The sequence below is a fragment of the Engystomops pustulosus genome, chromosome 6 (genome assembly GCF_040894005.1).
Source record: "Engystomops pustulosus chromosome 6, aEngPut4.maternal, whole genome shotgun sequence".
In the NCBI taxonomy this organism is placed as follows: Eukaryota; Metazoa; Chordata; class Amphibia; order Anura; family Leptodactylidae; genus Engystomops; species Engystomops pustulosus.
This window is the reverse complement of record NC_092416.1, coordinates 189,619,977-189,643,888: the sequence shown is the minus strand read 5'-3', so window position 1 is coordinate 189,643,888 and position 23,912 is coordinate 189,619,977. Positions and strand designations below refer to the sequence as shown.

Sequence of the window (23,912 nt, the reverse complement as noted above, 5' to 3'; positions counted from 1 at the left end):
TGTGCAGCGTGTACTATGTGCAGTGTCCTGTGTACTATGTGTAGTGTGTACTATGTGCAGTGTCCTGTGTACAGTGTGTACTATGTGCAGTGTCCTGTGTGCAGTGTGTACTATGTGCAGTGTACTGTGTGCAGTGTGTACTATGTGTAGTGTCCTGTGTACTATGTGCAGGGTGTGTACTATGTGCAGTGTACTGTGTGCAGTGTGTACTATGTGCAGTGTCCTGTGTACTATGTGCAGGGTCCTGTGTACTATGTGCAGTGTGTACTATGTGTAGTGTGTACTATGTGCAGGGTCCTGTGTACTATGTGCAGGGTCCTGTGTACTATGTGCAGGGTCCTGTGTACTATGTGCGGTGTCCTGTGTACTACGTGCGGTGTCCTGTGTACTTTGTGCAGTGTGTACTATGTGCAGTGTCCTGTGTACTGTGTGCAGTGTCCACTATGTGCAGTGTGTACTATGTGCAGTGTCCTGTGTACTGTGTGCAGTGTCCACTATGTGCAGTGTGTACTATGTGCAGTGTCCTGTGTACTATGTGCAGTGTGTACTATGTGTAGTGTGTACTATGTGTAGGGTCCTGTGTACTATGTGCAGGGTCCTGTGTACTATGTGCAGGGTCCTGTGTACTATGTGCAGTGTGTACTATGTGCAGGGTCCTGTGTACTATGTGCAGGGTCCTGTGTACTATGTGCAGTGTGTACTATGTGCAGGGTCCTGTGTACTATGTGCAGTGTCCTGTGTAGTGTGCAGGGTCCTGTGTACTATGTGCAGGGTCCTGCGTACTATGTGCAGGGTGTGTACTATGTGCAGTGTCCTGTGTACTATGTGCAGGGTGTGTACTATGTGCAGTGTCCTGTGTACTATGTGCAGGGTCCTGTGTACTATGTGCAGTGTGTACTATGTGTAGTGTGTACTATGTGCAGGGTCCTGTGTACTATGTGCAGGGTCCTGTGTACTATGTGCAGGGTCCTGTGTACTTTGTGCAGTGTGTACTATGTGCAGTGTCCACTATGTGCAGTGTGTACTATGTGCAGTGTGTACTATGTGCAGTGTCCTGTGTACTGTGTGCAGTGTCCACTATGTGCAGTGTGTACTATGTGCAGTTTCCTGTGTACTATGTGCAGTGTGTACTATGTGTAGTGTGTACTATGTGTAGTGTGTACTATGTGCAGGGTCCTGTGTACTATGTGCAGGGTCCTGTGTACTATGTGCAGTGTGTACTATGTGCAGGGTCCTGTGTACTATGTGCAGGGTCCTGTGTACTATGTGCAGGGTCCTGTGTACTATGTGCAGTGTGTACTATGTGCAGGGTCCTGTGTACTATGTGCAGGGTCCTGTGTACTATGTGCAGTGTGTACTATGTGCAGGGTCCTGTGTACTATGTGCGGGGTCCTGTGTACTATGTGCAGGGTGTGTACTATGTGCAGTGTCCTGTGTACTATGTGCAGTGTGTACTATGTGCAGTGTCCTGTGTACTATGTGCAGGGTCCTGTGTACTATGTGCAGGGTCCTGTGTACTATGTGCAGTGTGTACTATGTGCAGGGTCCTGTGTACTATGTGCAGGGTCCTGTGTACTATGTGCAGTGTCCTGTGTACTATGTGTAGTGTCCTGTGTATTGCGCAGGGGGCGCCAGATTCAGGATTTCTGGTGCACGTTCTGCATGAATCTTGTGCTTCCTGCACTGCCCACAGAGGGCAGCACTTATGGGGCGTGTAACACACTTACATTAAACTCTGCATGATAAATGTGGCGCCGATTGTGCACCGGACGCCCCCCTGCAGTGCAGAAATTTTTGTCGCATGAAGACTAGCGCAGCCGCAGACACTTCGAATTACATGTGCAAGCAGATGGCACATAAAGTGACAGACCAAGTCCGACAGAAAACTGGCTTTACATGATGTGGCCCAGTGTGTGCACACAAACCTACCATATACACACAGTAACAGTACACAGTGCATACACACACATACACAGTGCATACACACACACACATACCAACCATACACACATGTACAGTGCATACACACACACACACACATACCAACCATACACACATGTACAGTGCATATACACACACACATACCAACCATACACACATGTACAGTGCATATACACACACATACCAACCATACACACATGTACAGTGCATACACACACACATACCAACCATACACACATGTACAGTGCATACACACACACACACCAACCATTCACACATGTACAGTGCACACACACACCAACCATACACACATGTACAGTGCATACACACACACACACACACATACCAACCATACACACATGTACAGTGCATATACACACACACACATACCAACCATACACACATGTACAGTGCATATACACACACATACCAACCATACACACATGTACAGTGCATACACACACACATACCAACCATACACACATGTACAGTGCATACACACACACACACCAACCATACACACATGTACAGTGCACACACACACCAACCATACACACATGTACAGTGCACACACACACCAACCATACACACATGTACAGTGCACACACACACATACCAACCATACACACATGTACAGTGCATACACACACATACCAACCATACACACATGTACAGTGCATACACACACATACCAACCATACACACATGTACAGTGCATACACACACATACCAACCATACACACATGTACAGTGCATACACACACATACCAACCATACACACATGTACAGTGCATACACACATACCAACCATACACCAACACACAGAGCATACACACACATACACAGTGCGTACACACACATACCTACCATATACACAAGTACAGTTCATACACACACATACACAGTGCATACACACACATACCTACCATACACACACATGTACAGTGCATTCAAATACATACCTACCACACAAATGCATACCTACCATATACACATATACAGTGCATACACACATATCTACCATGCACACACAGAGTAACAATACACATGTACCTCCCATACACACACACCTGCCATACACACACACCTGCCATACACACACACAGTAACAATACACAAACACATACCTACCTACCATACACTGTAACAATACACACTCACCATTGATATCCCGTAGAGGAAGAACAGGAGCAGGATGGTTCCAAAGGAACTTTCCACAAATACAAAGCTGGTTGTGATTAGAGTCATCAAACTGGAGATAACGAGGACATAGAAAGTGTAGAGCAATCCCCAGGACAGCCTGAAGAAGGGGCGACAAGGAGGCAACGTGAGCAGCCAGGAGGAAACTCCATCCAGCAATGACCCTGCTCCTCACTATCTAACTCTCTATGACAATCGCTCCACGGACACTGACCAGAGCTTCTCATGACCTACTGTCATCCAAGGCAGAACATGGCTACTCTGTTCTCCTCCTCTGTCCTCTGCCTGTCTCTGTAGACCCTTCTCTCCTGCTGAAGACGCTTTGTTCTCTTGGTATCACGGACCTGGGCCTCTCCTGGATCTCCTCATACCTCTCCATCCTGGGCCTCTCCTGGATCTCCTCATACCTCTCCATCCTGGGCCTCTCCTGGATCTCCTCATACCTCTCCATCCTGGGCCTCTCCTGGATCTCCTCATACCTCTCCATCCTGGGCCTCTCCTGGATCTCCTCATACCTCTCTATCCTGGGTCTCTCCTGGATCTCCTCATACCTCTCCATCCTGGGCCTCCCCTGGATCTCCTCATACCTCTCCATCCTGGGTCTCTCCTGGATCTCCTCATACCTCTCCATCCTGGGCCTCTCCTGGATCTCCTCATACCTCTCCATCCTGGGCCTCCCCTGGATCTCCTCATACCTCTCCATCCTGGGCCTCTCCTGGATCTCCTCATACCTCTCCATCCTGAGCCTCTCCTGGATCTCCTCATACCTCTCCATCCTGGGCCTCTCCCGGATCTCCTCATACCTCTCCATCCTGGGCCTCTCCCGGATCTCTTCATACCTCTCCATCCTGGGCCTCTCCCGGATCTCCTCATACCTCTCCATCCTGGAGCTCTCCTGGATCTCCTCATACCTCTCCATCCTGGGTCTCTCCTGGATCTCCTCATACCTCTCCATCCTGGGCCTCTCCTGGATCTCCTCATACCTCTCCATCCTGGGCCTCTCCTGGATCTCCTCATACCTCTCCATCCTGGGTCTCTCCTGGATCTCCTCATACCTCTCCATCCTGGGCCTCTCCTGGATCTCCTCATACCTCTCCATCCTGGGCCTCTCCTGGATCTCCTCATACCTCTCCATCCTGGGCCTCTCCTGGATCTACTCATACCTCTCCATCCTGGGCCTCTCCTGGATCTCCTCATACCTTTCCACCCTGGGCCTCTCCTGGATCTCCTCATACCTCTCCATCCTGGGCCTCTCCTGGATCTCCTCATACCTCTCCATCCTGGGCCTCTCCTGGATCTCCTCATACCTTTCCACCCTGGGCCTCTCCTGGATCTCCTCATACCTCTCCATCCTGGGCCTCTCCTGGATCTCCTCATACCTCTCCATCCTGGGCCTCTCCTGGATCTCCTCATACCTCTCCATCCTGGGCCTCTCCTGGATCTCCTCATACCTCTCCATCCTGGGTCTCTCCTGGATCTCCTCATACCTCCATCCTGGGCCTCTCCTGGATCTCCTCATACCTCTCCATCCTGGGTCTCTCCTGGATCTCCTCATACCTCTCCATCCCGGGCCTCTCCTGGATCTCCTCATACCTTTCCACCCTGGGCCTCTCCTGGATCTCCTCATACCTCTCCATCCTGGGCCTCTCCTGGATCTCCTCATACCTCCATCCTGGGCCTCTCCTGGATCTCCTCATACCTCTCCATCCTGGGCCTCTCCTGGATCTCCTCATACCTCTCCATCCTGGGCCTCTCCTGGATCTCCTCATACCTCTCCATCCTGGGCCTCTCCTGGATCTCCTCATACCTCTCCATCCTGGGCCTCTCCTGGATCTCCTCATACCTCTCCATCCTGGGCCTCTCCCGGATCTCCTCATACCTCTCCATCCTGGGCCTCTCCTGGATCTCCTCATACCTCTCCATCCTGGGCCTCTCCTGGATCTCCTCATACCTCTCCATCCTGGGCCTCTCCTGGATCTCCTCATACCTCTCCATCCTGGGCCTCTCCTGGATCTCCTCATACCTCTCCATCCTGGGCCTCTCCTGGATCTCCTCATACCTCTCCATCCTGGGCCTCTCCTGGATCTCCTCATACCTCTCCATCCTGGGCCTCTCCTGGATCTCCTCATACCTCTCCATCCTGGGCCTCTCCTGGATCTCCTCATACCTCTCCATCCTGAGCCTCTCCTGGATCTCCTCATACCTCTCCATCCTGGGCCTCTCCCGGATCTCCTCATACCTCTCCATCCTGGGCCTCTCCTGGATCTCCTCATACCTCTCCATCCTGGGTCTCTCCTGGATCTCCTCATACCTCTCCATCCTGGGCCTCTCCTGGATCTCCTCATACCTCTCCATCCTGGGCCTCTCCTGGATCTCCTCATACCTCTCCATCCTGGGTCTCTCCTGGATCTCCTCATACCTCTCCATCCTGAGCCTCTCCTGGATCTCCTCATACCTCTCCATCCTGGGCCTCTCCTGGATCTCCTCATACCTCTCCATCCTGAGCCTCTCCTGGATCTCCTCATACCTCTCCATCCTGGGCCTCTCCTGGATCTCCTCATACCTCTCCATCCTGGGCCTCTCCTGGATCTCCTCATACCTCTCCATCCTGGGCCTCTCCTGGATCTCCTCATACCTCTCCATCCTGGGCCTCTCCTGGATCTCCTCATACCTCTCCATCCTGAGCCTCTCCTGGATCTCCTCATACCTCTCCATCCTGGGCCTCTCCTGGATCTCCTCATACCTCTCCATCCTGGGCCTCTCCTGGATCTCCTCATACCTCTCCATCCTGGGTCTCTCCTGGATCTCCTCATACCTCTCCATCCTGAGCCTCTCCTGGATCTCCTCATACCTCTCCATCCTGGGCCTCTCCTGGATCTCCTCATACCTCTCCATCCTGGGTCTCTCCTGGATCTCCTCATACCTCTCCATCCTGGGCCTCTCCTGGATCTCCTCATACCTCTCCATCCTGAGCCTCTCCTGGATCTCCTCATACCTCTCCATCCTGGGCCTCTCCTGGATCTCCTCATACCTCTCCATCCTGGGTCTCTCCTGGATCTCCTCATACCTCTCCATCCTGGGTCTCTCCTGGATCTCCTCATACCTCTCCATCCTGGGCCTCTCCTGGATCTCCTCATACCTCTCCATCCTGGGCCTCTCCTGGATCTCCTCATACCTTTCCACCCGCTGTCCAGTATCTATCACTCTCACACCTCCTCCCCACCTCGCCCCCTCTCTGTTGGAGTCCCCCCAGATTCTGGGACCCTGCTCTTCACCTTCTACACTTTCACTACCGCTTCTATGCAGATGACACAGATCTATAGTTCTGGTCCAGATATCTCTTCTAGCCAGAACTCCACGGGCTCTGTCAGCCACATCCTCCGTCTTTGATTCCCGTTTTTATTAAAACTAAACATGGACAGAACAGAACCCGTAATCTTTCCCCCACCTACACGTCCCTCCCCCAGACCTCAGCATCACCATACATTTGGTCCCTGTAGTCCTCTGCCTTATCCTATAAGCCTCATCCAGGACCTTACTACAACCTGCTGCCTCCATCTCAAGAACATCTCTCACATCCGACCCTTCCTCAACCCGAAGTCCACAAAATTACTAGTCCCTGCCCTCATCATCTCCCGCCTGGACTCCTGCAACACATTCTTCTCTGTGGTCTCCCAGAGATCCAATCGCCCTCCAATCCAACCTAAACTGTGCTGCCCGGCTCATCCCTCTGTCTCCTCTACTTCTCCTCTGCCTCTCCTCTCTGCTGCCCGGCTCATCCCTCTGTCTCCTGGCTTCTCCTCTGCCTCTCCTCTCTGCTGTCCGGCTCATCCCTCTGTCTCCTGGATTCTCCTCTGCTTCTCCTCTCTGCTGCCCGGCTCATCCCTCTGTCTCCTGGCTTCTCCTCTGCCTCTCCTCTCTGCTGTCCGGCTTATCCCTCTGTCTCATCCGCCTCTCCTCTCTGCTACCCGGCTCATCCCTCTGTCTCCTCTACTTCTCCTCTGCCTCTCCTCTCTGCTGCCCGGCTCATCCCTCTGTCTCCTCTACTTCTCCTCTGCCTCTCCTCTCTGCTGCCCGGCTCATCCCTCTGTCTCCTCTACTTCTCCTCTGCCTCTCCTCTCTGCTGCCCGGCTCATCCCTCCTGGCTTCTCCTCTGCCTCTCCTCTCTGCTGCCCGGATCATCCCTCTGTCTCCTGGCTTCTCCTCTGCCTCTCCTCTCTGCTGCCCGGCTCATCCCTCTGTCTCCTCTGCCTCTCCTCTCTGCTGCCCGGCTCATCCCTCTGTCTCCTGGCTTCTCCTCTGCCTCTCCTCTCTGCTGCCCGGCTCATCCCTCTGTCTCCTGGCTTCTCCTCTGCCTCTCCTCTCTGCTGCCCGGCTCATCCCTCTGTCTCCTGGCTTCTCCTCTGCCTCTCCTCTCTGCTGCCCGGCTCATCCCTCTGTCTCCTGGCTTCTCCTCTGCCTCTCCTCTCTGCTGCCTGGCTCATCCCTCTGTCACCTCTACTTCTACTCTGCCTCTCCTCTATGCTGCCCCGCTCCTCTCTCTGTCTCCTGGCTTCTTCTCTGCCTCTCCTCTCTGCTGCCCGGCTCATCCCTCTGTCTCCTCTGCCTCTCCTCTCTGCTGCCCGGCTCATCCCTCTGTCTCCTCTGCCTTTCCTCTCTGCTACCCGACTCATCCCTCTGTCTCCTGGCTTCTCCTCTGCCTCTCCTCTCTGCTGCCCGGCCCATCCCTCTGTCTCCTGGCTTCTCCTCTGCCTCTCCTCTCTGCTGCCCGGCTCATTCCTCTGTCTCCTGGCTTCTCCTCTGCCTCTCCTCTCTGCTGCCTGGCTCATCCCTCTGTCTCATCCGCCTCTCCTCTCTGCTGCCCGACTCATCCCTCTGTCTCCTGGCTTCTCCTCTGCCTCTCCTCTCTGCTGCCCGGCTCATCCCTCTGTCTCATCCGCCTCTCCTCTCTGCTGCCCGACTCATCCCTCTGTCTCCTCTGCCTTTCCTCTCTGCTGCCCGGCTCATCCATCTGTCTCCTGGCTTCTCCTCTGCCTCTCCTCTCTGCTGCCCGGCTCATCCCTCTGTCTCCTGGATTCTCCTCTGCTTCTCCTCTCTGCTGCCCGGCTCATCCCTCTGTCTCCTCTACTTCTCCTCTGCCTTTCCTCTCTGCTGCCCGGCTCATCCCTCTGTCTCCTGGATTCTCCTCTGCTTCTCCTCTCTGCTGCCTGGCTCATCCCTCTGTCTCCTCTACTTCTCCTCTGCCTTTCCTCTCTGCTGCCCGGCTCATCCCTCTGTCTCCTGGATTCTCCTCTGCTTCTCCTCTCTGCTGCCCGGCTCATCCCTCTGTCTCCTCTACTTCTCCTCTGCCTCTCCTCTCTGCTGTCCGGCTCATCCCTCTGTCTCCTGGATTCTCCTCTGCCTCTCCTCTCTGCTGCCCGGCTCATCCCTCTGTCTCCTCTACTTCTCCTCTGCCTTTCCTCTCTGCTGCCCGGCTCATCCCTCTGTCTCCTCTACTTCTCCTCTGCCTCTCCTCTCTGCAGCCCGGCTCATCCCTCTGTCTCCTGGATTCTCCTCTGCTTCTCCTCTCTGCTGCCCGGCTCATCCCTCTGTCTCCTCTACTTCTCCTCTGCCTCTCCTCTCTGCTGTCCGGCTCATCCCTCTGTCTCCTGGATTCTCCTCTGCTTCTCCTCTCTGCTGCCCGGCTCATCCCTCTGTCTCCTCTACTTCTCCTCTGCCTTTCCTCTCTGCTGCCCGGCTCATCCCTCTGTCTCCTCTACTTCTCCTCTGCCTCTCCTCTCTGCAGCCCGGCTCATCCCTCTGTCTCCTGGATTCTCCTCTGCCTCTCCTCTCTGCTGCCCGGTTCATCCCACTGTCTCCTCTACTTCTCCTCTGCCTCTCCTCTCTGCTGACCGGCTCATTCCTCTGTCTCCTCTACTTCTCCTCTGCCTCTCCTCTCTGCAGCCCAGCTCATACCTCTGTCTCCTGGCTCCTCCTCTGCCTCTCCTCTCTGCTGCCCGGCTCATCCCTCTGTCTCCTGGCTTCTCCTCTGCCTCTCCTCTCTGCTGCCCGGCTCATCCCTCTGTCTCCTGGCTTCTCCTCTGCCTCTCCTCTCTGCTGCCCGGCTCATCCATCTGTCTCCTGGCTTCTCCTCTGCCTCTCCTCTCTGCTGTCCGGCTCATCCCTCTGTCTCCTGGATTCTCCTCTGCCTCTCCTCTCTGCTGCCCGGCTCATCCCTCTGTCTCCTGGCTTCTCCTCTGCCTCTCCTCTCTGCTGCCCGGCTCATCCCTCTGTCTCCTGGCTTCTCCTCTGCCTCTCCTCTCTGCTGCCCGGCTCATCCATCTGTCTCCTGGCTTCTCCTCTGCCTCTCCTCTCTGCTGTCCGGCTCATCCCTCTGTCTCCTGGATTCTCCTCTGCCTCTCCTCTCTGCTGCCCGGCTCATCCCTCTGTCTCCTCTACTTCTCCTCTGCCTTTCCTCTCTGCTGCCCGGCTCATCCCTCTGTCTCCTCTACTTCTCCTCTGCCTCTCCTCTCTGCAGCCCGGCTCATCCCTCTGTCTCCTGGATTCTCCTCTGCTTCTCCTCTCTGCTGCCCGGCTCATCCCTCTGTCTCCTCTACTTCTCCTCTGCCTCTCCTCTCTGCTGTCCGGCTCATCCCTCTGTCTCCTGGATTCTCCTCTGCTTCTCCTCTCTGCTGCCCGGCTCATCCCTCTGTCTCCTCTACTTCTCCTCTGCCTTTCCTCTCTGCTGCCCGGCTCATCCCTCTGTCTCCTCTACTTCTCCTCTGCCTCTCCTCTCTGCAGCCCGGCTCATCCCTCTGTCTCCTGGATTCTCCTCTGCCTCTCCTCTCTGCTGCCCGGTTCATCCCACTGTCTCCTCTACTTCTCCTCTGCCTCTCCTCTCTGCTGACCGGCTCATTCCTCTGTCTCCTCTACTTCTCCTCTGCCTCTCCTCTCTGCAGCCCAGCTCATACCTCTGTCTCCTGGCTCCTCCTCTGCCTCTCCTCTCTGCTGCCCGGCTCATCCCTCTGTCTCCTGGCTTCTCCTCTGCCTCTCCTCTCTGCTGCCCGGCTCATCCCTCTGTCTCCTGGCTTCTCCTCTGCCTCTCCTCTCTGCTGCCCGGCTCATCCATCTGTCTCCTGGCTTCTCCTCTGCCTCTCCTCTCTGCTGCCCGGCTCATCCCTCTGTCTCCTGGCTTCTCCTCTGCCTTTCCTCTCTGCTGCCCGGCTCATCCCTCTGTCTCCTCTGCCTCTCCTCTCTGCTGCCCGGCTCATTCCTCTGTCTCCTCTACTTCTCCTCTGCCTCTCCTCTCTGCAGCCCAGCTCATACCTCTGTCTCCTGGCTTCTCCTCTGCCTCTCCTCTCTGCTGCCCGGCTCATCCCTCTGTCTCCTGGCTTCTCCTCTGCCTTTCCTCTCTGCTGCCCGGCTCATCCCTCTGTCTCCTCTGCCTCTCCTCTCTGCCCAGCTCCTCTTCTGAAATCCTCTGTGCTGCTCACCAGAAGGCCAGGTCTCGGAGCCCCATCATCCTGAGGATCTCCCGCTGCTCCTTCCTCTCCTTGGCGATGTAGAGGGTCAGCAGGTACATGAGGGATGTGTAGCACATGCACATGGTCAGGATGTAAAATACTATGAAGATCAGGGGTTTATCGGTCACTGAGGCGGATTGCATCTTCAGGACCTCGGTGCTGATCATACTGGTCCGGACCGAGTGATTGGTGGCCAACTACAAAGTGAAAAAATACTGACACTTAGAGAAAACTTCTTATAGCGATGTTCGAGCTCATGTTCTAGTCACTGATAAAGCAGAATTCTCCCAGTAGGGGGCAGCACTAGACAATTCTAATGAGGACTGGCCGGCCCCTGTGTCTGGGGAGCCCTCACCTTACAGGTCACTGACGGAAAATGATCATTTATCTATCTTATATTCTCCGCTTGCTGTCAGTGAATGGATGAGGGTTTGTTCCAATGTATGTGACATACATGAGACTGGAAGCACTGTAACAAACCCTCAGCCGCATGTGGACTCTGGATACTGTATCAGTCCTGTCCCAGGTGGCTTCTGACTTACCTCGATGATGGCGGCGTCGATATTGGCCTGCAGCGTCAGGATTCCTCTTCTCCAGTATAATATGGGGTCACAATATTCCTCATGGTAGCAGAATTCTGAGGAGACACATTGTAACGACAGATCACAGAACCGTGAGGAGGATATGGGCCGCTCTAGAGCCTCATGCACACAATGGGGGTTATTTAGCGTTGGTTTTCCTGCTATTAAGTCTCCCAGGATTATTTCCACCTTTTCATGTCTCATTGTCCCTCTAGCTGGTGGATGTGCCGGGACTTTTTATGCAATTTGAGACTTTGTTGGGGACAAGTAGACACTAAGCACCTTTATTAAAGGGCCAAAGCCAGATGAATGAATGTAATGGGCATCGGAGCTCCAGAAGTAGACACAGAACTGTCCCCAGGAGCCAGATAATAAATAACCCCCAATGTTGTCTCTGCACACGGACAGATTCATTGCTATGGGCTCATACACACGACTATGGTTCCCACGGCCCTGTTTATGGGTGCTATCTGTATTGGAATCTCATTGGGGAAGGGGGTGGTGTACTAAGGACATCCCTCCAACCACTGACCTAAGAGAGGTGTGCTTGGGGTGGGAGCGCAAGACACAACATGACACTCAGAAACCGGCTATGGTGGTCAGGAGAGTCAGGATCACAGAAATGTGGTCAGAGGTAAGCCAAGATGAGCACAGGAGAGTCAGGATCACAGAAATGTGGTCAGAGGTAAGCCAAGATGAGCACAGGAGAGTCAGGATCACAGAAATGTGGTCAGAGGTAAGCCAAGGTCAGTGCAAGAGGGTCAGGATCACAGAAATGTGGTCAGAGGTAAGCCAAGATGAGCACAGGAGAGTCAGGATCACAGAAATGTGGTCAGAGGTAAGCCAAGATGAGCACAGGAGAGTCAGGTTCAAAGATGTGTGGTCAGAGTTAAACCAAGGTGAGCGCAGGAGGGTCAGGATCACAGATGTGTGGTCAGAGGTAAGCCAAGGTCAGCGCAGGAAGGTCAGGATCACAGATGTGTGGTCAGAGGTAAGTCAAGTTGAGCACAAGAGGGTCTGGGTGACAGATGTGTGGTCAGAGGTAAGTCAAGTTGAGCACTAGAGGGTCTGGGTGACAGATGTGTGGTCAGAGGTAAGCCAAGGGTAGCGCAGGAGGGTCAGGATCACAGATGTGTGGTCAGAGGTAAGCCAAGGTCAGTGCAGGAGAATCAGGATCACAGATGTGTGGTCAGAGGTAAGCCAAGGTCAGTGCAAGAGGGTCAGGATCACAGATGTGTGGTCAGAGGTAAGCCAAGGGTAGCGCAGGAGGCTCAGGATCACAGATGTGTGATCAGAGGTAAGCCGAGGTCAGTGCAGGAGGCTCAGGATCACAGATGTGTGGTCAGAGGTAAGCCAAGGTCAGTGCAGGAGGGTCAGGATCACAGATGTGTGGTCAGAGGTAAGCCAAGGTCAGTGCAGGAGGGTCAGGATCACAGATGTGTGGTCAGAGGTAAGCCAAGGTCAGTGTAGGAGGGTCAGGATCACAGATGTGTGGTCAGAGGTAAGCCAAGGTCAGTGCAGGAGGGTCAGGATCACAGATGTGTGGTCAGAGGTAAGTCAAGTTGAGCACAAGAGGGTCTGGGTGACAGATGTGTGGTCAGAGGTAAGCCAAGGTCAGCGCAGGAGGGTCAGGATCACAGATGTGTGGTCAGAGGTAAGCCAAGGTCAGTGCAGGAGGGTCAGGATCACAGATGTGTGGTCAGAGGTAAGCCAAGGTCAGTGCAGGAGGGTCAGGATCACAGATATGTGGTCAGAGGTAAGCCAAGGGTAGCGCAGGAGGGTCAGGATCACAGATGTGTGGTCAGAGGTAAGCCAAGGTCAGTGCAGGAGGGTCAGGATCACAGATGTGTGGTCAGAGGTAAGCCAAGGTCAGTGCAGGAGGGTCAGGATCACAGATGTGTGGTCAGAGGTAAGCCAAGGTCAGTGCAGGAGGGTCAGGATCACAGATGTGTGGTCAGAGGTAAGCCAAGGTCAGTGCAGGAGAATCAGGATCACAGATGTGTGGTCAGAGGTAAGCCAAGGTCAGTGTAAGAGGGTCAGGATCACAGATGTGTGGTCAGAGGTAAGCCAAGGGTAGCGCAGGAGGGTCAGGATCACAGATGTGTGGTCAGAGGTAAGCCGAGGTCAGTGCAGGAGGCTCAGGATCACAGATGTGTGATCAGAGGTAAGCCGAGGTCAGTGCAGGAGGCTCAGGATCACAGATGTGTGGTCAGAGGTAAACCAAGGTCAGTGCAGGAGGGTCAGGATCACAGATGTGTGGTCAGAGGTAAGCCGAGGTCAGTGCAGGAGGGTCAGGATCACAGATGTGTGGTCAGAGGTAAGCCAAGGTCAGTGTAGGAGGGTCAGGATCACAGATGTGTGGTCAGAGGTAAGCCAAGGTCAGTGCAGGAGGGTCAGGATCACAGATGTGTGGTCAGAGGTAAGTCAAGTTGAGCACAAGAGGGTCTGGGTGACAGATGTGTGGTCAGAGGTAAGCCAAGGTCAGCGCAGGAGGGTCAGGATCACAGATGTGTGGTCAGAGGTAAGCCAAGGTCAGTGCAGGAGGGTCAGGATCACAGATGTGTGGTCAGTGGTAAGCCAAGGTCAGTGCAGGAGGGTCAGGATCACAGATATGTGGTCAGAGGTAAGCCAAGGGTAGCGCAGGAGGGTCAGGATCACAGATGTGTGGTCAGAGGTAAGCCAAGGTCAGTGCAGGAGGGTCAGGATCACAGATGTGTGGTCAGAGGTAAGCCAAGGTCAGTGCAGGAGGGTCAGGATCACAGATGTGTGGTCAGAGGTAAGCCAAGGTCAGTGCAGGAGGGTCAGGATCACAGATGTGTGGTCAGAGGTAAGCCAAGGTCAGTGCAGGAGGGTCAGGATCACAGATGTGTGGTCAGAGGTAAGCCAAGGTCAGTGCAGGAGGGTCAGGATCACAGATGTGTGGTCAGAGGTAAGCCAAGGTCAGTGCAGGAGGGTCAGGATCACAGATGTGTGGTCAGAGGTAAGCCAAGTGTAGCGCAGGAGGGTCAGGATCACAGTTGTATAGTCAGAGGTAAGCCAAGGTGAGCACAAGAGGGTCTGGATAACAAATGTGTGGTCAAAGGGAAGACAAGGTCAGTGCAGGAGGGTCAAGATCCCAGATGTGTGGTCAGTGGTAAGCCGAGAGTAGCGCAGGAGGTTCAGGATCACAGATGTGTAGCCAGAGGTAAGCCGAGGTCAGTGCAGGAGGAGGATGCAGGGACCTCTCTGCAAAGGATGTGGGGACCTTTAGCTCAATGGGATGAGGCTTCTCCTTTCAAAGGATGTGGGAACCTCTCCCTCTGAGTTTGTGTAGACCTCTCGGGGTACACTTACACTAGGGAGTCTTTGCAATGTAGCCCTTAAGCTCTGCCCACTTACGCAAAATGAAGTCTTACACTAAATTCACTCGTAAACGCTCAGGACACCCATTCAACCCACTGCCACCACCCACAAATTCTCTTAAGCTAGAAGATCCGTGGCACCTCATCCACACATGCAATGGACACTGGTAATTCACACAGAACATGCGATTACTACATATGTAATAGCACCTGGAAATGTAATCCCTTCAGAAACTTAGATTGTCAGAGGTGTTCTGCGATAGGACTGTGTTCCCATCTAGCTAGATACCCCAATCCATTAACCCTCTCCTGTCACTGAGGAGAAATCAAACTTTTCATCCTTTGATTCCCCTGCTCCAGAGATGTCCCCGAAAGGTGTGAAGGCTCATACTGTGGTTCACATTAACTAAAAGTGCAGCTTGTGCTATGTGCAGTATCCTGTGTATAGTGCAGTTTGTGCTATGTGCAGTGTCCTGTGTACTATGTGCAGTGTCCTGTGTACTATGTGCAGTATCCTGTGTATAGTGCAGTTTGTGCTATGTGCAGTGTCCTGTGTACTATGTGCAGTGTGTACTATGTGCAGTGTCCTGTGTACTATGTGCAGTGTCCTGTGTACTATGTGCAGTATCCTGTGTATAGTGCAGTTTGTGCTATGTGCAGTGTCCTGTGTACTATGTGCAGTGTCCTGTGTACTATGTGCAGTATCCTGTGTATAGTGCAGTTTGTGCTATGTGCAGTATCCTGTGTACTATGTGCAGTGTCCTGTGTACTATGTGCAGTGTCCTGTGTACTATGTGCGGGGTCCTGTGTACTATGTGCAGGGTCCTGTGTACTATGTGCGGGGTCCTGTGTACTATGTGCAGGTGTACTGTGTACTATGTGCAGTGTCCTGTGTACTATGTGCAGTATCCTGTGTATAGTGCAGTTTGTGCTATGTGCAGTGTCCTGTGTACTATGTGCAGTGTCCTGTGTACTATGTGCAGTATCCTGTGTATAGTGCAGTTTGTGCTATGTGCAGTGTCCTGTGTACTATGTACAGTGTCCTGTGTACTATGTGCGGGGTCCTGTGTACTATGTGCAGGGTCCTGTGTACTATGTGCAGTGTCCTGTGTACTATGTGCAGGGTCCTGTGTACTATGTGTAGTGTGTACTATGTGCAGGGTCCTGTGTACTATGTGCAGTGTGTACTATGTGCAGGGTCCTGTGTACTATGTGCAGTGTCATGTGTACTATGTGCAGTGTGTACTATGTGCAGTGTCTTGTGTACTATGTGCAGTGTCCTGTGTAATATGTGCAGTGTGTACTATGTGCAGTGTGTACTATGTGCAGTGTACTATGTGTACTATGTGCGGTGTCCTGTGTACTATGTGCGGTGTCCTGTGTACTATGTGCAGGGTCCTGTGTACTATGTGCAGTGTCCAGTGTACTATGTGCGGTGTCCTGTGTACTATGTGCGGTGTCCTGTGTACTATGTGCAGTGTCCTGTGTACTATGTGTGGTGTCCTGTGTACTATGTGCAGTGTCCTGTGTACTATGTGCAGTGTGTACTATGTGCAGGGTCCTATGTACTATGTGCAGTGTCCTGTGTACTATGTGCAGGGTCCTGTGTACTATGTGCGGGGTCCTGTGTACTATGTGCAGGGTCCTGTGTACTATGTGCAGTGTCCTGTGTACTATGTGCAGGGTCCTGTGTACTATGTGCGGTGTGTACTATGTGCAGTGTCCTGTGTACTATGTGCGGGGTCCTGTGTACAATGTGCGGGGTCCTGTGTACTATGTGCGGGGTCCTGTGTACTATGTGCGGGGTCCTGTGTATAGTGCAGTTTGTGCTATGTGCGTTGTCCTGTGTACTATGTGCGGGGTCCTGTGTACTATGTGCAGGTGTACTGTGTACTATGTGCGGTGTCCTGTGTACTATGTGCAGGGTCCTGTGTACTATGTGCAGGGGGTGTACTATGTGCAGTGTCCTGTGTACTATGTGCGGTGTCCTGTGTACTATGTGCGGTGTCCTGTGTACTATGTGCGGGGTCCTGTGTACTATGTGCAGGGGGTGTACTATGTGCGGTGTCCTGTGTACTATGTGCAGGGTCCTGTGTACTATGTGCAGGTGTACTGTGTACTATGTGCGGTGTCCTGTGTACTATGTGCAGGTGTACTGTGTACTATGTGCAGGGTCCTGTGTACTATGTGCAGGTGTACTGTGTACTATGTGCGGGGTCCTGTGTACTATGTGCAGGTGTACTGTGTACTATGTGCGGTGTCCTGTGTACTATGTGCAGGGTCCTGTGTACTATGTGCAGGGGGTGTACTATGTGCAGTGTCCTGTGTACTATGTGCGGTGTCCTGTGTACTATGTGCGGTGTCCTGTGTACTATGTGCGGGGTCCTGTGTACTATGTCCAGGGGGTGTACTATGTGCGGTGTCCTGTGTACTATGTGCGGTGTCCTGTGTACTATGTGCGGTGTCCTGTGTACTATGTGCGGGGTCCTGTGTACTATGTGCAGGGGGTGTACTATGTGCGGTGTCCTGTGTACTATGTGCAGGGTCCTGTGTACTATGTGCAGGGTCCTGTGTACTATGTGCAGTGTCCTGTGTACTATGTGCGGTGTCCTGTGTACTATATGCGGTGTCCTGTGTACTATGTGCGGTGTCCTGTGTACTATGTGCAGGGTCCTGTGTACTATGTGTAGTGTCCTGTGTACTATGTGCAGTGTCCTGTGTATAGTGCAGGGGGCACCAGATTCAGGATTTCTGTTGTCCGTTCTTCATGAATCCAGGGCCCCCTGCACTGCCCCGACAGAGTGCTTCAAAGCATTTCCCCTGCTGCAGCATCTCCAAAGGGCTTCCATTAGGCCCACACATAAACTGCTGATACTTGTAGTGCTCCCTTTGTATTTTGTACTCTGTGTGACTGTATATATATATCTATTGTATATATTGTTTTGTCTAGTTTTCTCTTAAAGCAGCTAAATATAAAATGCAACCTCTTTTATCCCGATCCACGAGCCCCACGTACGTGTCTCGGTTATACACGATGGGTTCTTCACCCTTTATAATCCTGTTACATACCGGGCTTATATTATAGGAGAACTGGTGGCAGCTTCTCAGGGTTGATAAGGTTGTGTTTCCCTGAGGCTGGTGAGAGGATCTTATAGCCATTCAGGGCTGTGATTTATTGTTGTGCGGGAAGTTGTGTGGACAACTATAAATCACTTCCTGCGCCTCTCAGAAGCCGTGCGTCCTGGGTGTCTATAAAGGATAATTAAGTGACCTTGTGTACCCCTCAGGGGTTTCCTTCACTGTTGCAATGTTTTGTTAGTGGGTGGTTTATCTTGAAGCTAATGCTTGGGAGATCGGTTATTACGCGATTCTTTAATATTATTTTTTATTACATGTATTTTTGGTTACTCATAAATAATGACCGGCCGCCCCATGTGACCACGTTCCTTTAGTCTTGCCTTTTTATTGTGTTCATTTGTGAATGAATGGGACTTTGGACCCCCCTCCGATATTTATTATAAAGCGCTTTGTATAACACCAGTGACTTACCTCTGGCCACGATGTAATCATTGGCCTTGGGCAGATGATACCCCTGGGAGCGCAGGTGATACTTGAACTCATTCTCGAAGGTCAGGACGACCATTTCCTTCTGAGAGACAGATGACAACATCTCCATCTCATTGGGGAATCCTTCAATGGTGACGCCTGGAGGAGGGAGGTGACGCATCAGTCCAATACTGTGACCCTGTGATGGGAGAGGTTTCTGGATTTTCCAGCATAGATAGGACTACACAAGGTGTGTAGCATCGCCCTCCATCTGGTCTCATACTTGCTCTTGCCTGGTCTCATACTTGCTCTTGCCTGGTCCCATACTTGCTCTTGCCTGGTCTCATGCTTGCTCTTGCCTGGTCTCATACTTGCTCTTGCCCGGTCTCATACTTGCTCTTGCCCGGTCTCATACTTGCTCTTGCCCGGTCCCATACTTGCTCTTGCCTGGTCCCATACTTGTTCTTGCCTGGTCTCATACTTGCTCTTGCCTGGTCCCATACTTGCTCTTGCCTGGTCTCATACTTGCTCTTGCCTGGTCTCATGCTTGCTCTTGCCTGGTCCCATACTTGCTCTTTCCTGGTCTCATACTTGCTCTTGCCTGGTCCCATACTTGATCTTGCCTGGTCCCATACTTGCTCTTGCCTGGTCCCATACTTGCTCTTGCCTGGTCTCATACTTGCTCTTTCCTGGTCTCATACTTGCTCTTGCCTGGTCTCATACTTGCTCTTGCCTGGTCTCATGCTTGCTCTTGCCTGGTCCCATACTTGCTCTTGCCTGGTCTCATGCTTGCTCTTGCCTGGTCTCATACTTGCTCTTGCCCGGTCTCATACTTGCTCTTGCCCGGTCTCATACTTGCTCTTGCCCGGTCCCATACTTGCTCTTGCCCGGTCCCATACTTGTTCTTGCCTGGTCTCATACTTGCTCTTGCCCGGTCCCATACTTGCTCTTGCCTGGTCCCATACTTGCTCTTGCCCGGTCCCATACTTGCTCTTGCCTGGTCTCATACTTGCTCTTGCCTGGTCTCATGCTTGCTCTTGCCTGGTCCCATACTTGCTCTTTCCTGGTCTCATACTTGCTCTTGCCTGGTCCCATACTTGCTCTTGCCTGGTCCCATACTTGCTCTTGCCTGGTCCCATACTTGCTCTTGCCTGGTCTCATACTTGCTCTTTCCTGGTCTCATACTTGCTCTTGCCTGGTCTCATACTTGCTCTTGCCTGGTCTCATACTTGCTCTTGCCTGGTCTCATACTTGCTCTTTCCTGGTCTCATACTTGCTCTTTCCTGGTCTCATACTTGCTCTTGCCTGGTCTCATACTTGCTCTTGCCTGGTCTCATACTTGCTCTTTCCTGGTCTCATACTTGCTCTTGCCCGGTCCCATACTTGCTCTTGCCCGGTCCCACACTTGCTCTTGCCCGGTTCCATACTTGCTCTTGCCTGGTCCCATGCTTGCTCTTGCCTGGTCTCATACTTGCTCTTGCCTGGTCTCATTCTTGCTCTTGCCTGGTCTCATACTTGCTCTTGCCTGGTCTCATACTTGCTCTTGCCTGGTCTCATACTTGCTCTTGCCCGGTCTCATACTTGCTCTTGCCTGGTCTCATACTTGCTCTTGCCTGGTCTCATACTTGCTCTTGCCTGGTCCCATACTTGCTCTTGCCCGGTCTCATACTTGCTCTTGCCTGGTCTCATACTTGCTCTTGCCCGGTCTCATACTTGCTCTTGCCTGGTCCCATACTTGCTCTTGCCCGGTCTCATACTTGCTCTTGCCTGGTCTCATACTCGCTCTTGCCTGGTCCCATACTCGCTCTTGCCCGGTCTCATACTTGCTCTTGCCTGGTCCCATACTTGCTCTTGCCCGGTCTCATACTTGCTCTTGCCTGGTCTCATGCTCTTGCCTGGTCTCATACTTGCTCTTGCCTGGTCCCATACTTGCTCTTGCCCGGTCCCATACTTGCTCTTGCCCGGTCTCATACTTGCTCTTGCCCGGTCTCATACTTGCTCTGGCCTGGTCTCATACTCGCTCTTGCCCGGTCTCATACTTGCTCTTGCCCGGTCTCATGCTTTCTCTTGCCTGGTCTCATACTTGCTCTTGCCTGGTCTCATACTTGCTCTTTCCTGGTCTCATACTTGCTCTTGCCTGGTCTCATACTTGCTCTTTCCTGGTCTCATACTTGCTCTTGCCTGGTCTCATGCTTGCTCTTGCCTGGTCTCATACTTGCTCTTGACTGGTCTCATACTTGCTCTTGCCTGGTCTCATACTTGCTCTTGCCTGGTCTCATACTTGCTCTTGGCTGGTCCCATACTTGCTCTTGCCTGGTCTCATACTTGCTCTTGCCTGGTCTCATACTTGCTCTTGCCTGGTCTCATACTCGCTCTTGCCCGGTCTCATACTTGCTCTTGCCTGGTCCCATACTTGCTCTTGCCCGGTCTCATACTTGCTCTTGCCTGGTCCCATACTTGCTCTTGCCTGGTCTCATACTTGCTCTTGCCTGGTCTCATACTCGCTCTTGCCCGTTCTCATACTCGCTCTTGCCCGGTCTCATACTCGCTCTTGCCTGGTCCCATACTTGCTCTTGCCCGGTCTCATACTTGCTCTTGCCTGGTCCCATACTTGCTCTTGCCTGGTCTCATACTTGCTCTTGCCTGGTCCCATACTTGCTCTTGCCTGGTCTCATACTCTCTCTTGCCCGGTCCCATACTTGCTCTTGCCTGCTCCCATGCTTGCTCTTGCCTGGTCCCATACTCTCTCTTGCCCGGTCCCATACTTGCTCTTGCCTGCTCCCATGCTTGCTCTTGCCTGGTCTCATGCTTGCTCTTGCCTGGTCTCATACTTGCTCTTGCCTGGTCTCATACTTGTTCTTGCCTGGTCTCATACTTGCTCTTGCCTGGTCTCATACTTGTTCTTGCCTGGTCCCATACTTGCTCTTGCCTAGTCTCATACTTGCTCTTTGCCTGTCTCAAACTTGCTCTTGCCCGGTCCCATACTTGCTCTTGCCCGGTCCCATACTTGCTCTTGCCTGGTCCCATACTTGCTCTTGCCTGGTCTCATACTTGCTCTTGCCTGGTCTCATACTTGCTCTTGCCTGCTCCCATACTTGCTCTTGCCTGCTCCCATACTTGCTCTTGCCTGGTCCCATACTTGCTCTTGCCTGGTCCCATACTTGCTCTTGCCTGGTCTCATACTTGCTCTTGCCTGGTCCCATACTCGCTCTTGCCCGGTCTCATACTCGCTCTTGCCTGGTCTCATACTTGCTCTTGCCTGGTCTCATACTCGCTCTTGCCTGGTCTCATACTTGCTCTTGCCTGGTCTCATACTCGCTCTTGCCTGGTCTCATACTTGCTCTTGCCTGGTCTCATGCTTGTTCTTGCCTGGCCTCATACTTGCTCTTGCCTGGTCTCATGCTTGTTCTTGCCTGGTCTCATACTTGCTCTTGCCCGGTCTCATACTTGCTCTTGCCCGGTCTCATACTTGCTCTTGCCTGGTCCCATACTCGCTCTTGCCTGCTCCCATACTTGCTCTTGCCTGGTCCCATACTTGATCTTGCCTGGTCCCATACTTGCTCTTGCCTTGTCTCATACTTGCTCTTTGCCTGTCTCAAACTTGCTCTTGCCTGGTCTCATACTTGCTTTTGCCTGGTCTCATACTTGCTCTTGCCCGGTCCCATACTTGCTCTAGCCCGGTCTCATACTTGCTCTTGCCTGGTCTCATACTTGCTCTTGCCTGGTCCCATACTTGCTCTTGCCTGGTCTCATGCTTGCTCTTGCCTGGTCCCATACTTGCTCTTGCCTGGTCTCATACTTGCTCTTGCCTGGTCCCATGCTTGCTCTTGCCTGGTCTCATACTTGCCCTTGCCTTGTCTCATGCTTGCTCTTGCCTGGTCTCATACTTGCTCTTGCCTGGTCTCATACCTGCTCTTGCCTGGTCTCATGCTTGCTCTTGCCCGGTCTCATACTTGCTCTTGCCTGGTCTCATGCTTGCTCTTGCCCGGTCTCATGCTTGCTCTTGCCCGGTCTCATACTTGCTCTTGCCTGGTCTCATGCTTGCTCTTGCCCGGTCTCATGCTTGCTCTTGCCCGGTCTCATACTTGCTCTTGCCTGGTCTCATACTTGCTCTTGCCCGGTCCCATACTTGCTCTTGCCTGGTCCCATACTTGCTCTTGCCTGGTCTCATACTTGCTCTTGCCTGGTCTCATACTTGCTCTTGCCTGGACTCATACTTGCTCTTGCCTGGTCCCATACTTGCTCTTGCCCGGTCTCATACTTGCTCTTGCCTGGTCTCATACTCGCTCTTGCCCGGTCCCATGCTTGCTCTTGCCTGGTCTCATGCTTGTTCTTGCCTGGTCTCATACTTGCTCTTGCCTGGTCCCATACTTGCTCTTGCCCGGTCTCATACTTGCTCTTGCCTGGTCTCATACTCGCTCTTGCCCGGTCTCATACTTGCTCTTGCCCGGTCTCATGCTTTCTCTTGCCTGGTCTCATGCTTGCTCTTGCCTGGTCTCATGCTTGCTCTTGCCTGGTCTCATACTTGCTCTTGCCTGGTCTCATACTTGCTCTTGCCTGGTCCCATACTTGCTCTTGCCCGGTCTCATACTTGCTCTTGCCTGGTCTCATACTCGCTCTTGCCCGGTCCCATACTTGCTCTTGCCTGGTCTCATGCTTGTTCTTGCCTGGTCTCATACTTGCTCTTGCCTGGTCCCATACTTGCTCTTGCCCGGTCTCATACTTGCTCTTGCCTGGTCCCATACTTGCTCTTGCCCGGTCTCATACTTGCTCTTGCCTGGTCTCATACTCGCTCTTGCCCGGTCTCATACTTGCTCTTGCCCGGTCTCATGCTTTCTCTTGCCTGGTCTCATGCTTGCTCTTGCCTGGTCTCATGCTTGCTCTTGCCTGGTCTCATACTTGCTCTTGCCTGGTCTCATACTTGCTCTTGCCTGGTCTCATACTTGCTCTTGGCTGGTCCCATACTTGCTCTTGCCTGGTCTCATACTTGCTCTTGCCTGGTCTCATACTTGCTCTTGCCTGGTCTCATACTCGCTCTTGACTGGTCCCATACTCGCTCTTGCCCGGTCTCATACTTGCTCTTGCCTGGTCCCATACTTGCTCTTGCCTGGTCCCATACTTGCTCTTGCCCGGTCCCATACTTGCTCTTGCCCGGTCTCATACTTGCTCTTGCCTGGTCTCATACTCGCTCTTGCCCGGTCTCATACTTGCTCTTGCCTGGTCTCATACTCGCTCTTGCCTGGTCCCATACTTGCTCTTGCCCGGTCTCATACTTGCTCTTGCCTGGTCCCATACTTGCTCTTGCCCGGTCTCATACTTGCTCTTGCCTGGTCTCATACTTGCTCTTGCCCGGTCCCATACTTGCTCTTGCCTGGTCCCATACTTGCTCTTGCCTGGTCTCATACTCTCTCTTGCCCGGTCCCATACTTGCTCTTGCCTGCTCCCATGCTTGCTCTTGCCTGGTCCCATACTCTCTCTTGCCCGGTCCCATACTTGCTCTTGCCTGCTCCCATGCTTGCTCTTGCCTGGTCTCATGCTTGCTCTTGCCTGGTCTCATACTTGCTCTTGCCTGGTCTCATACTTGTTCTTGCCTGGTCTCATACTTGCTCTTGCCTGGTCTCATACTTGTTCTTGCCTGGTCCCATACTTGCTCTTGCCTAGTCTCATACTTGCTCTTTGCCTGTCTCAAACTTGCTCTTGCCCGGTCCCATACTTGCTCTTGCCAGGTCCCATACTTGCTCTTGCCTGGTCTCATACTTGCTCTTGCCTGGTCTCATACTTGCTCTTGCCTGCTCCCATAC

At 52.9% G+C, this 23,912-nt stretch overlaps 2 protein-coding genes across 6 annotated transcripts in view; both read right to left on the bottom strand.

Moving 5' to 3' along the window:
• LOC140065199 (ABC-type organic anion transporter ABCA8-like) overlaps window positions 1-23,912 on the bottom strand; it is a 261,107-nt gene that overhangs the window by 90,572 nt on the left and 146,623 nt on the right. For all 5 annotated transcript variants that reach the window (XM_072112790.1, XM_072112791.1, XM_072112792.1 and 2 more), the window contains 4 exons: window positions 18,115-18,270; window positions 11,186-11,280; window positions 10,614-10,840; window positions 3,103-3,241 (listed from right to left, as the gene is read on the bottom strand). In XM_072112790.1, coding sequence (XP_071968891.1) covers window positions 3,103-3,241; window positions 10,614-10,840; window positions 11,186-11,280; window positions 18,115-18,270 — 617 coding nt within the window. The remainder of the gene's footprint in view (window positions 1-3,102; window positions 3,242-10,613; window positions 10,841-11,185; window positions 11,281-18,114; window positions 18,271-23,912) is intronic.
• LOC140065201 (uncharacterized) lies at window positions 4,758-6,329 on the bottom strand. The gene is made up of 2 exons (XM_072112798.1): window positions 6,029-6,329; window positions 4,758-5,956 (listed from the first exon to the last, which is right to left on the bottom strand). Exons 1-2 carry the CDS (start codon window positions 6,286-6,288, stop codon window positions 4,801-4,803), a joined length of 1,416 nt encoding a protein of 471 aa, XP_071968899.1. The 5' UTR covers window positions 6,289-6,329; the 3' UTR covers window positions 4,758-4,800.

Bases quoted from the DNA above. Each gene is read 5' to 3' on its own strand.
- LOC140065201 (XM_072112798.1), bottom strand. From the start codon at position 6,288: ATGGAGAGGTATGAGGAGATCCAGGAGAGGCCCAGGATGGAGAGGTAT. The intron at 5,957-6,028 runs GTATGAGGAGAT...CAGGATGGAGAG, and splicing joins GAGAGACCCAGGATGGAGAG to GTATGAGGAGATCCAGGAGA.